Source organism: Prosopis cineraria, unplaced genomic scaffold, assembly GCF_029017545.1.
Source record: "Prosopis cineraria cultivar Desert tree isolate PC_DT_omini unplaced genomic scaffold, ASM2901754v1 PC3, whole genome shotgun sequence".
Lineage (NCBI taxonomy): Eukaryota > Viridiplantae > Streptophyta > Magnoliopsida > Fabales > Fabaceae > Prosopis > Prosopis cineraria.
This window is the reverse complement of record NW_026555334.1, coordinates 43,599,861-43,613,278: the sequence shown is the minus strand read 5'-3', so window position 1 is coordinate 43,613,278 and position 13,418 is coordinate 43,599,861. Positions and strand designations below refer to the sequence as shown.

At 35.6% G+C, this 13,418-nt stretch overlaps 2 protein-coding genes across 3 annotated transcripts; both read left to right on the top strand.

The window, feature by feature from the left end:
* Positions 1 to 609: 609 nt before the first annotated feature.
* On the top strand, positions 610 to 6,662 carry LOC129307342 (histone acetyltransferase GCN5-like). The gene is made up of 13 exons (XM_054948275.1): positions 610 to 1,480; positions 1,800 to 1,864; positions 1,993 to 2,073; positions 2,235 to 2,306; positions 2,650 to 2,818; positions 3,279 to 3,322; positions 3,570 to 3,669; positions 4,452 to 4,520; positions 4,872 to 4,926; positions 5,432 to 5,553; positions 5,686 to 5,779; positions 6,087 to 6,228; positions 6,408 to 6,662. The coding sequence occupies exons 1-13, from the start codon at positions 911 to 913 to the stop codon at positions 6,469 to 6,471; spliced, it is 1,647 nt and encodes a 548-aa protein (XP_054804250.1). The 5' UTR covers positions 610 to 910; the 3' UTR covers positions 6,472 to 6,662.
* Positions 6,663 to 7,367: 705 nt separating this feature from the next.
* On the top strand, positions 7,368 to 11,565 carry LOC129306666 (V-type proton ATPase subunit F-like). Of its 2 annotated transcripts, none has more exons than XM_054947367.1 (5): positions 7,368 to 7,418; positions 8,507 to 8,578; positions 9,365 to 9,446; positions 10,166 to 10,248; positions 11,038 to 11,565. In XM_054947367.1, exons 2-5 carry the CDS (start codon positions 8,516 to 8,518, stop codon positions 11,200 to 11,202), a joined length of 393 nt encoding a protein of 130 aa, XP_054803342.1. In that variant the 5' UTR covers positions 7,368 to 7,418; positions 8,507 to 8,515; the 3' UTR covers positions 11,203 to 11,565. The 2 variants fall into 2 exon arrangements, with proteins under 2 accessions (XP_054803342.1, XP_054803341.1); XM_054947366.1 differs by lacking the exon at positions 7,368 to 7,418 and adding an exon at positions 7,430 to 7,706.
* The last annotated feature ends 1,853 nt before the right edge of the window (positions 11,566 to 13,418 follow it).

The window sequence follows — 13,418 nt, the reverse complement described above, 5'->3', positions numbered from 1 at the left end:
AATGATAGTAAATTGATGACAGTGGAGGTGTCACAATCTCTATTCAAAAAAAAAAAAAGAAATTATAAAGTTATTATATTTTTAGAGACATCGAGGATGATGAATAAATTTTTAAGAGAATTCAGGACGTTCGAGAAGAATTTAGTATATTCTAGAAGTATCTAAAACAATATAGAATAATTTAGAAAAATTTAAAAATTTTTAAAAGGTTCTATAAATTTATAAAGGAATGTGTAGATATTTAAAGTATTTTAGGATATTCTAGAATATTTCACACATAGTTTGAAGGTTAGTCTTTAAAAATATCTTTGTAATTATCTAAATATTTTAGAGGATGAATGTAAATTATAGGATTAGATTAATCTCCATCATCCATTAAGAAGGTAAGAATTTTTTTAAAAAAAGGATAGGCTTATAAATAGTCTCACAATCCCTCATTTATAAATAACAAAAAAAAAATTAAAGTTTCAAACTTTTAAATTTTTTCATTCAAACTCTCTTTTTTTGTTTTATGTTTGAGTTTTCTAATTTTTTTTTGCCTACATTCTGATTTAGCCATTTAAGAGATTAATTAAGTTAAAGCCGACATGCTTAAAAAATTGGGAAATTCCAAAGGCGTGACAGGGAGCTCTGCTTGCTCCGAGCAAATCGGGCAGTCTGCTGAACGCTTCCGAAGATACGAGACAATAAGTGATTAAAGGAAGTTCCCGGGAGGTCAATGAATAGTGATTTTTCTGTCAATCCCAATCTGAAGCCAGAACCAATCAATCAAAGTATCAATTAGTAGTGAATTTCAGACTTAATCATGCAGAGTCAGTCATTTGAGGGAGGAAAAAAATCGCCCACCTAATAGCCGCTGCCCAATGCGGCGTGGTGATCAATTACTCTGCCGATCCCAGCAAACCTAGAAATGGACACCCACTCGACTCACCCGGCCGGAACCATTCGCTCCCGTAGCTCCCAGTCCCCTTCTCCCTCTCATTCTGCCTCCGCCTCCGCTACTTCTACCATCCACAAGCGCAAGATGGCCTCTGATGATCACGCTCCTCCCTTCCCCCCCTCTTCCTTCTCCGCCGACACCCGAGACGGCGCTCTGACCTCCAATGATGACCTCGAGAGCATTTCCGCCCGCGGCGCTGATTCCGACTCCGACGATGAGTCCGAGGATGCCGTTGTTGACGACGACGAGGAGGATTACGACAATGACTCCTCCATGCGCACCTTCACCGCCGCAAGGCTTGAAAACCCCTCCTCAGCCCCTCGGAATACCAAGCTCCAAAAGGATAATACGACGGTCAAGATGGAGAATTCGGACGGTGCGAAAGACGCTGCCACTGCTGGGACTGCTACGGTGGGAACCATTCCCACCTCCACCTCGGTTCCGGGCATTATGGTTAAGGAGGACGCCACCAAGATTTTTACTGATAATTTGCAGACGAGTGGGGCATACTGTGCAAGGGAGGAGAGTCTCAGGAGAGAGGTAAAGCACTTCTTAGTCCATGGATACAAGCAAAATTTCCAATGTGTTTGAGAAAGTTTTCAAACCCCATCATAAGCCAATATAATGTGCATTCTAATTTTAGTATCAGCAATTCCTTTCCGTTTCTGGATTAAATTTTTAATTTCTTACCGGTCAATTACTCTGTGGAGGAAGTAATTTGTTGCATGTGTGACAGGAAGTGTTCTGATTCTGCCTAATCCGATTGTTTCATATTTTCCTCTCGTTTTCCCCCATTTCGCGTTGTTTAAGTTATTCAAGATTCCTTGTTATGACGATTTGGTAATTTGGAGTCTTTCAGGAAGAAGCAGGGAAGCTGAAATTCGTATGTCTTTCAAATGATGGCGTTGATGAGCATATGGTTTGGTATTTATTCTTCTTTTCTTAGAACATCCAAGTACCAGCTGGCTGGAGCAGATCCAGCGTTTTTTCTAATTCACTGTGAACATTGGTAATAATGATCTTTATTCTTACTTCTGCTGTTGACTGGTTAGGTTGATAGGATTGAAGAATATTTTTGCTAGACAACTTCCCAATATGCCCAAGGAATACATTGTCCGACTTGTTATGGATAGGTAATTTCCAATAATCTTTTAAATTGTAAGTACTAGAACATATCCAGAGGGCTTTTTTGATAGATAAGTTCTGAAATCATTTTTTTTCCAGGTTATTAGTCTTGACTTGAGATTGTGTTTAATTGCTTGCAATTGTAAATGCTTTCACGTTGGATTTGCAGGAGCCATAAGTCTGTGATGGTCATAAGAAGTAACAAAGTTGTTGGAGGAATTACATATCGCCCATATGTAAAGTAATAATTCATGTCCATATCTTCATAATATTCTTTTTCGTCATGTTCCTGCTGTATTACCTCATTTTGTTATTGGTTCTTGTGTAAAGGGAAAATAAGAGGTTGTCTGACTTTTCATTATTACTGTTAAGATGTGATTAGAGTTAGCTTTTATTTGTTTATTTGTTATCTTTCTCTCTTACCTATATATATGCTACTATTGTTTCCCCTGCCTTTTCTCTATAAAGTAGTCCTTTTTTTTTTTTTCCTTTTTGGTTGGCCAAAACCTATATTGTGATCTCCCTTGCAATAGATAAAAGCAATCATTTTATTTACTGATACTCTTGTGGCTTGTCATTTGTAGCCAAAAGTTCGGTGAGATAGCCTTTTGTGCAATAACAGCTGATGAGCAAGTAAAAGGTTATGGCACCAGACTGATGAATCACTTGAAACAGTATGCTCGTGATGAGGATGGATTGACACACTTTCTCACATATGCTGATAATAATGCTGTTGGCTATTTTATCAAGCAGGTCTAGTTATTAATATTTAAGATCCTTGTTAGGCGGTATCGTTTTTTTTTTTTTTTTTGGATAAGCCAATTAGGTGATATATTTGATGCTTTTGGACATCATCTTTACTGATTGTTCCTCTTTTGATCAGCCAAAGATGAAAGAGGAATATCTGGACATCATTAGTTGGTATTAGAATTATTAATAATGGGATAACCCCTTTGTTTAAACCCCAACCTTCCATCCTTTATCAGAATTTGTACTATTATGGAACTAAGCCATTGCAAATGGTGTCCCAAATACAGAGGAGGAAAAAATCACCAGGTGTTGGTATCCATCCCTATCCAATTGGTCTAATTTTTAGCATTTGAGAGGACTGTTTTTGGGGAAAAGGGAGCGGGGCATAGGGTTGGCGTGTTTTTGGTTCAGCTAACGGGTGCAATTTTGGATTTGGCATTGATTTTTGTTTATTTTCCTTCAGGGCTTCACCAAAGAGATTCACTTGGAGAAAGATCGATGGCAAGGGTAATTCCCTCCCCCTTCTTGTCTGAAATCTGGCAGCAGTTCTTCCCATGGCTGTTTCTAACGAGAAGTGAAATAATTATTTCTTTTTAACTTTATTTGTCACTTTAATTTGTTGGGGCGTAGAGTTATGAAGCCAAATTGCTAGGGCTTTTTGCTTTTTAATCAAGTTCCTTGTTTGTGAGCAACAAAAAAAGTGATTTCATATTTCACTATCTGGGGCGATCAGCAAAGCTAATTGTCATTTCAGGTATATAAAGGATTATGATGGAGGAATTCTCATGGAATGCAAGATTGATCCAAAGCTCCCATACACTGATTTATCAACTATGATTCGTCGTCAGAGGCAGGTAACGTTGTTCCCATTTGCCAATTTGTTAAGATTTACTTTCATAATGATTTAAATTAATAAGTTTAGATGAGACGTCATCAATTTTCTTTCATTGAAATTTGAGCATATACCTGTCAGTAAAGAATGGAAGTTTTAAACTTTGAAATCATTTCACCTTAGTTTGAACTTTTCTTTCCCATATAATGGATCTCTTTTAATTTTCAAAGGCCTGTTCATTAACACACACAAACACATGGAAAAATGGGTGAGGAGGAAGTTGTCAAATACGATACAACTGAAGAGTCTGGACAAGAAGAGGCCTCAACAAGGTAGACGTGCATCTACTCCCTCCAGGCCGTTGGATGCAAATCCCTGACCCATCTGTGATGAGCATAAAATGAGGCTTGATGACGGGCAGTTGAATTGATATTGGCAATATGATTTTGCTCCCTGGAGCTGGAGGCATATTATAGTCCATGCTTTGATGCCTTGTAATTGGTCAATTAGCATGTGAGTGTAATTATAACCAAAGAATTAAAGATGAAGTGTCATTGCATGCATATTTGAGTATATTTTGGTGCACAGTGGAGTGCAGAATTAAAATGAAGAAGGTTGGACAGTCATTAAATTAAGTCTCTTAACCTGATTTAGGGGGGCTGCTTGCATTATTCTCGTTTCTATATAATGTGTAGCATCTGCTGGCCTTATTAATTATCTTCTTTACCACCTGATGTGTGCAGGCTTTTCAGGTATTTTTCTCTCTATCTATTAGAATAATCATTATTGGTTTTACAATTATAGGCTATTGATGAAAAGATAAGAGAGTTGTCAAACTGTCACATTGTTTATCCCGGATTTGATTTTCAGAAGGTATCCAACATTATCTATTCTCTTCTTCCTTTTTATTTATTTATTTATTTATGCTTCCACTCATTCATGATTTGCATTAAAAGGTTTCTCTTTATTATATAAGTTATTGATTAATTTGGATTGTATTATGAGCTCAAAATAGATTATGTCTGACATGTTTCCAATAGTTCATAATTTGTGCAAGTCTGCCACTTTCCTTGGATATGTGATATAAGTGAGAAAACTACCTGGCATTTCTGCCTAACTTGCATGTGCTTTTCTCTTTTCTTTTCCACATATTACCATTAATGGAGAAACATATGGCTTTTGGAGTACTAATTTTTTATTCCCCCTAATCAACACATCATGCAGAAAGAAGCTGGTATTCCTAAAAAATCGATCAAAGTTGAGGATATCCCTGGTTTGAGTAAGTACCAAATTCCCAATCTCAGTCTATCTTACCAATGTTCTTTAGTTGAGGTGCCTCTGGGTTAAATTATGCATTCCCAATCCCTACTTTGAAACCTATAGTCTTTTTGTTAAAATTTTATCTTTATAAGTATACTGGTCATTGTCTGGTTGTTATAGAGTCTGCATGTGAAGTTGTGTTTCCTGTTATTCATGACATATGAAATTGAGATCTGTTTGTAAACCGAGATGTCAGATTCTGATCCACCATGTTAATTCTGTATTCGGGTGACCCTATGCATGGCACTTAACTTCTTACTAGTTTACTTGGCATCGAGGGGGTGTTATCATCTAACTTTGCTTGTACCAAATACTGGTCATTTTTCTAGTTTATAGAGAGATCCATATAAAGGTCGGTTTTTCCTGTTCCCGTGGACTCAAGCAAGAAAGTATTCTGTTTACTTGTCTAGGAATTCAGGTATTGTTTAGAACTGATTAGATGTTTGCGGTCAATGCAATTCCAGGAGAGGCTGGATGGACTGCTGATCAGTGGGGTCATTCCCGATTTAGAAGTAGTTTATGTGTTTCTACAGACAGCGCTACAAATCAAAAACATTTGACTGCATTTATGCGATCACTTCTAAAGGCAAGTTTGTTGGCTGCTTGATTACCTTGAATTTAAATTTTCTCGTTGATCTTCATCTGCATCTTGGGTATATCAATTTCTCATTTTCCTTTCGATTGTTTCCTTTTTCACCGGATATTATCTCCTTTACAGTCAATGCACGACCATGCTGATGCCTGGCCATTCAGAGAACCAGTTGATGCCCGGGATGTTCCTGATTATTATGACATCATCAAAGATCCAATGGGTGAGAACTACCATATCCATATCGTCTTTCTTTAGTTTTACCTCGTGTTTTTACTTTCTTGAAGCATGGTAACTGCTTCGCTTCAGCTATAACATTAATAATCTACCCGTAAAATCTCTCCTGTGGAACTTTTTTGACATATCAAGCTTGAATTAGTTGTCTATTTTTCTGTTGTTTCTCATATGGTTCACAATATGAGGCTCTCTTTTTAATCTTTGTTGCAAATAGTTTATGTTGAATATAACCTAGAAGGTTAATAGTCATTATAAAGGGTCTCATCTTTAATATACATGTAATGTGGGTGCAGATCTGAAGACAATGTCAAAGAGGGTGGAGTCTGAGCAATATTATGTTACGTTAGAGATGTTCGTTGCAGATGCCAGCAGAATGTTCGCCAATGCACGAACCTATAACTCTCCAGAGACGATTTATTATAAATGCGCTGCCAGGCACGATGCTACAGTCAACTGTTCTTATATGCAGAATAATGAAATAAATAAACAGAAATAATTGTTGTTAGATAGTTTATAACGATTGTAGGCTTCGTAGTTGGTTGTGGAGTGGAGTGGAGTTGAGTTGGAGATATCAACTTTGGTTTTTCTGACTTTTCGGTATATGTGCATTGCAGGCTGGAAGCCCATTTTCGGAGCAAAGTCCAATCTGGTGTACAGTCGGGCACCAAAATTCAGTAGGAACACCTAAATGCGTTTTAACATGGATCCCTCTCCCTCCCCTTCAGTGGCTAAAGGAATTTGAATCTTCTCCATTATTTCTATGTATGTTGTAAAATCTTTAATTTAATTTTTTGTGAAACGTGTTAACTTTTTTGTGCAGTTGAGATTGATTTTATTTTAACATAATAGTAAAAACAATTTCGTTGATATGGACTTCTAACAACTGTGAAATAACTTTTTTGGAAAGAGGATATAACTATATATTATGTGAATATGATTTTGTTGGAAGAAGAAAATTTAATATAAGTTAATATAATCTAATCAATTTTTAAGGGAGAAAGAAGTAATGAATGAGTGCTGATATGAAATTAATCACCCCGGCCATTTGCATCCACTAAATTCTTGCATATTCCATCTTGGTAGCCAGAAAATATCTTCACGTTTTCAATAACAGCCCTTTTTAGAAAATAGAGGAATTTTTACAGTCTGATTTTGACAGTGGGGGCGTTCGACTTTGAACTGTTTTAGTTTATTTAAATTATCTACGTTTTATATATGATGAATAATTTCGACAAAAATTAAATTAAATAAGTGAATATATGTTTTTGACTGAAGAAAAATAATCAGTATCATAATATAATATATTACATCATTTATGAATACTATATAATCAATACTAATATCATTAATGTATTATTATCAATATATATAATAAATACATACTCTTCGGACAAAAAAACTGTTTTTAGAGGCTCGAATCAATGCATACTTGAGACTGGAATCAATGCATACTTGATGCTCCTACTATATATATAATTTATAAAAGGTTAACCAATCATCTCAATATCGTCTTAAGTAATTGACGTAGTAATCAATACATACCCTTTGGCCAAGGGGGAGAGAGAGAGCGCGGCATTTTCTGCAGCTGTCGTTTGTTTTTACCTTCGACTGGAATTTAACTAGAGGTTAGGGCTTGAAATTTTTGGTGATTTCTCCACTTATTGGTGCTTGTCGTCGTGAGTCGTTACCGGCTACCGTCTTCCCCGAAGACTAGCAATAAACGCACGGAACGTTTTCGAGCTCCCATACCTTCTCCCTCTCATCATCCATCCTCCCCACCCATTAGATCTGTCGAAAATTAACTGTCAACATTGTTGCCCATCTCAAAACTCGAACGCAATCATACTGGCTAATCCAATCGGTTCATTTTGATTGCGTTCACTTCGTTCCTGTACTCTGAACTCAAATATTTGGTGAGCTTTAGTTATTGATGTGCTCAATTTGTTATTATTTTCTTATTATCAAAAGCCGTATTTGAATATGTGACCTACTGATTAGAAGCGATCACTAATGAGGTTTCAATGTTGTAGATATTTTTGTGTTTTTTGCTTGGTGTAGCATAATCGGTTAAGCATTTAGACAGTTGAGGCTTCAGCATTGTTTTTAGATTGATTCGGAGTCTGTTTCTTTCCTATTTAGTGTTTCTCCCCTAATTTTTATGCACTTCACCCATAATTCATAAGACTTGGCGGTCCTTTGGGCGTTAAATTGGAATCAAATGTCCTTTAATTATTGATTGTATCTATCAATTTTTTTCCGGTTTATCTGGAGATACTGGGTAAATGAATGCGTGCTAGGATTGCCGTAAGTTGTATGGCTCCTTTCGAGTAGTTGTTTATTCCGTTAGCATCTGCTGCCAGACAGCTTTCTTGTTTACCTCATTATTTGGTTTAGTGATTATTCTCTGGAATAGTAAAAATTTGAGCTCGTTCTAAATTATTGGTGTTGATCCTAGGAGAAATGCTTTAAAACGATGAACGATGTCTCTTGGTTTTGTCCATATCACCGTATGTCTACTGGGACCTTAAATAAATATATAGCTAAAGAATAGGATCTAACATCCGGCTTTGTCCTTAGGCTACTCCCCTGTTTTCCTTGTTAACTAGTTGCACATGACTTCTTTCTTTAAATGGTGCGCCACTGCATTTTCTTGGGTTAAATCACTTGTTAGCCAATGCTTCTCTCATCATTTTTGCGCTTTTTTTGTTTGAAGTCGCATCAAATGGCAAACAGAGTTCAAATTCCATCAAGAAATTCAGCACTCATTGCGATGATTGCAGATGAGGTAAGAATGCCATGCTTTTATCTGATGCTTTTTGTGTGCGTGCTTTCCCCCCCACTTCTGTGGGGTTGTCTTGTAGATTATAAATGTGATCTGTTTGTGGGACAGCATAGACGTGTTTCCGGCAAGTGTACCTCTGTATCTGTACATGTTTGTTACTTATGAAGCTTTAAATGATAATTTCGTGTTCCCTCTCCCCATCTGTTAGTGCGTAATTTTGTATGATTTGGGTCTCTGAGAGCAATCTGTTGCAATGCTGCGATGTAAACAGGCACTCGGATCACATTTGATACTTGGAAAGGGAATGGAAATTGGAATGAGAAAGGGAAATGGGCCTTCCATCGAACCAATTTTCATGTTTTGTTATGGAAGGAAAAAATAAAAATACTTGAATGTAAAAAAAATTAAAAAACAAGTGAATGACACAAATATCCTTTTGTGAAAAAAAGTGATAATCAGTCTTAATCTATAAAGAGTATTGTTATTTTTGTCCTTAAAATTACGGTTTTCAAGGGAAGTGGCATTTTCTTCCCATATTTGATGAGAAATCTTTCGAATAGGACTCTTGTGGCCTATCAAGTACACCAAGAGGGATTTTCTTTGTATTTTCCTTTCTTAAAACTCTGTTCTTTCATACTAAACATGCCCTAGGATGTTTGAGATTTTATTTGTTATGGGTATGCAAATCATCATGCGCCATCCAAGGCTAGTCAATAAATTAGTAGCGTGCACTTTAGTGTCTCGATCTCCATTGTACTGTTCTGCTTGTAATTAAATTGAATTTCACAGGACACAGTAGTTGGATTTCTGCTGGCTGGAGTGGGCAATGTTGACTTGCGTAGGAAGACAAATTACCTAATTATCGACTCAAGTATGTCATTAAACTTCAATTCTTTAATCTTATAATATGATAGTTATTATTGCTAAAGGAAAAATACAATCATTGGTCTCTATAGTTTTATCAGGTTTTGCTTTTAGTCTTAGTAATTTATTTTTAGTGTTTTCAGTTCTTATATTTCCTGTAATTTAGCTTTGTTAGGGACTTGAGGAACAAACGTTACCAAATCTTACTGAAACTATAGGAACTGAAAATACTGAAAAACCTATAGGAACTAAAACAAAACCAGATAAAACTATAGGAATTAATGATTGTGTTTTCCCATTTCTAAATAATGTGTACTGTTTATAGTGGCTACCTGTCATCTTAAATGTTGTTTTAGATTATCATATATCTAGTACATGGATATTGTGACTGCTTTTGAAATATGTTGAGGGCATCAACAGTGAAATTCCTGCTATTAACCTTGGAGAAATTCCCAATACAAGACCCTTTTACCCTTTGCTTCAAATTCAGTAACAAAAGTCAATTTGATAACATCAATATTTTGATATGTAAAACACGCAGCAACTTACTGACTTCTATTGGTAATATATATATATATATATCCACGCGCGTGTGTATGTGAGTTATATAACCTTTTAATATACCGGGTACTGTAAGGTATGTAGAAACAACTGTTATTCTAGACGTGCTCCTTTAATAGTGTTGGCACTACGGTATTTTTATGATTTATCTCTGCTTGTTTTTAGAAACGACTGTCAAGCAAATTGAAGATGCTTTCAAAGAGTTCACAACAAGGGAAGATATCGCAATTGTGCTGATTAGCCAATATGTAAGTATATTTGCAACTTGAGACTAATTCATTATTTGCAAGTACCTAAGACTGTTGTACATATATATGCAAATCTAGTTAAAACCAGCAATTGCCCCTCTTGGAAGTGAACATGATCCGCATATTTCTGAAGATCCTAACTGTATGATAGCTCATCCTGCATGTTGATCAGATTTACCTGTATAGAGATTCTGCCAAAACCTGTCTTACATGATAGTAGACACAGCAAAGTCAGATTTAATTGGGTCACCTAGAGTTTTGATAATTCTCCAGTGCTAGGTCTTGGCGCATTCTTGCTCATCTAACTTTTGGGGTTTGTACTGAATCTTTCCTCTTTAGTGCAATTTCCGTATATAAGCAGCTCTTTTTATGAACTTATTCAGTATTCACGCACAAACACATATCATGTGTTGGATCATCTGTTGTTTTCGTTGGTTTTCTAGAGCAACATAAATATTTATCTTCCTCTGAATAATTGGCTTTATTCAACTTTTTGTTAAAAAAAAGAAAAAAGGAAAGAAAACCAAGTAACTTCACCATACATGAACTCCAGAGGATCTATCTGCATCTCTCGAACCACTGATCATTGCCTTCATTGATGAATAATGCTTAGTCGGAGGATGCCCCCTTCTTCCCACCTCCACCCTCCCACACAACCCCCCCCCCCAAAAAAAAAAGAAAGAAAATTCTTTCCTTGAAATTGATTTGCGAATCCTCTGGCCTTCGTTCATGAACTTTAAATTATGCATGTTTAATTGAAGACCTCATTCTATAACCTTCATTATCCAGGTTGCAAATATGATAAGGTTTTTAGTTGATAGCTACGACAAGCCTGTTCCTGCAATACTTGAGATTCCTTCCAAAGACCATCCTTATGATCCTGCGCATGATTCTGTCCTTTCACGAGTGAAGTACCTCTTTTCTGCTGAATCTGTGGCATCTGGCAGACGTTGAATGCTTCCTCGAAGCTTGTTTTATTTCGCATTGCCCCTTTTATTGCATGTTGAACATCCCCACCAAAAAAAATCTCCTCGGCTGGACTGTAACCTGAATAATCTTGCTTTTGTGGGTTTTTGTCCTTTTTGCATAAATTAGCGTGATGCATTTGCATTGCTAGTTTCATAAAGAAATAAGATTCATGGTTTGTAATCGTATATAGATAATAAACTGTTTGTGGTTTATATATATATATATATATATGTAATGACCATAACTGAACGAGATTTGAGTATTTTCAGATCTAATTAGATGTAACTGTTTGAAAAGTATTGTTTACATTCATAGACTTAAATCCAATACCTTGTGCTTCAATAGCTATGATCCCTTCTACGCTGCTCAATTGTGGTTTTTTGCTTGAACTCGAAAAGGCATGCTAGGGGAATTAATTCTCAACATACGCTAGGCCATTTGTTGACATTTTCTTAGATGCAAGTGCTTAAAAGTTTTAAAAAAAAATGAAGGAAATAAAGTGAATAGAAATGAAGAAAAATGGAAAAATTTGTTAGCTGAGAATGGACATAACGTATTTAATATTATAAAAATGATTGAAATGGAAAATTTAAAAAATACGAATGTTATAGTGTAGTGGATCTGCTAGTGTTGAAATGAAGGTGATATGGATTTCTATTGAGTGCAAGTGGATCTATACTGACTGCGAAAATAACTGTGCTACGGGGTGTTTTTCGGGGGCGTGTTCTCAAATCTCAAGTGCTCATATTGTTCTTTTCATGGATGAAAAGTGATCGTTTTGTTTTTTTTTTTTGGAGCCCTTGCAACTTCCACGTTTCGGGAGCGGTTTTTTCAAAACTTATCCACTTTGTTCCCAAATGCTTAAAAACTTTTTCTTAAAAAAAAAAAACTCTTTTTTTCTAGTAACACATGTTAGGTTTGGGTTGAAATTATTTGATCGAATATTAGTTATAAATTATGAAAAATTTATGATTGCAAAATATTAGCTTTTGTAATTTGTAAAAAAATTTCTTGTAAATTAACTCGTTTCAAGTGTCAACAACAAAACACATTTTGTCTGTCCATTCACTCTTTAAACCTGGGCACTTCAAGTAATTTTGAAAATTCATGATGTTTTTAAAATAATTAAATAATAATTAAAAATAATTTTCTATTCTTGTGGGGTTGGGGGTGTCATTTTCCCATTTTAAATTATTTTCTTTAGCAAAACGAATAATGAATCCCAGAAAAAAACAAGGCTTGGCTTTGCTCTGTTGGGGAAAGTTTTTCTCCACAGATTGTCCAGATTAAATTATATGTTAGGATTTAATTTTTTATTTATTAAAATAAAAAAAATTTATATAAATTATAAAAAAATTAATTGTAATAATTTGTTTTATTTATTAAAAAATCTGTTTACTGTGTTTAGATAATATAAATTCAATATAAATGGTTCGTGTTTAATATTAAAAAATTATAAAAAATTAATATTAAATTTATATGATCAAATATATTTAAATAATTAATTTATAAAGTTATAAAATTTTTATAATAATTCTGAATTAATGACCATATTTATTAAATTTTTTACATATGCTTTCAGATTTAAGGCGGATCGTCCAACTTAAGCCCTACTCTCACTGGAGGCGCGGAGGGAAACCGAGTCCAAGAAAAAAGTCATCACTCATCAAACGCCAAAGGTTTTTTCGTTTTGTTTGGTTTTTTTTGTTTTTGTTTTTGTTTTTTTGGCAAAGAAGATTTCTTTCCAATCCGTTCGATACTTTGCTTCCCTGTCCCCTGAATTTTCTCTGCTGCCCTAGCGCCTATTGTCGACCAGAGAGTTAGCATTGCCGCCGTCCGCCGTCGACCTGAAGCTGGGGCTTGGTTCACGATCAAGGATAACAAGTAAGTACAATGCGATAGAAACTCCTGAATTGTTTTCGGTTATGTTTGTTGGTTATGAGCTATCGTCTTGGTGTAGTGAATTTATGATATTGATTTTCGAATACTAGCTTGGATTGTTTTTGCAGTGAGTGCTGTCATATTAAACTGCCATGCTTTTGTGCGAAACGTATGGGCGGTAATTATATTTTGATTGATCTCATGCTTCATTTTTTCCCAACATCTCGCTTCTCAGAGGTAAGGTGCCACAAGCAGTGACACGATGCTGGGAATTTCGTCGGAGAGCTTTGTTGTTGATGGAGCTGCTGCTGCTGCGATCG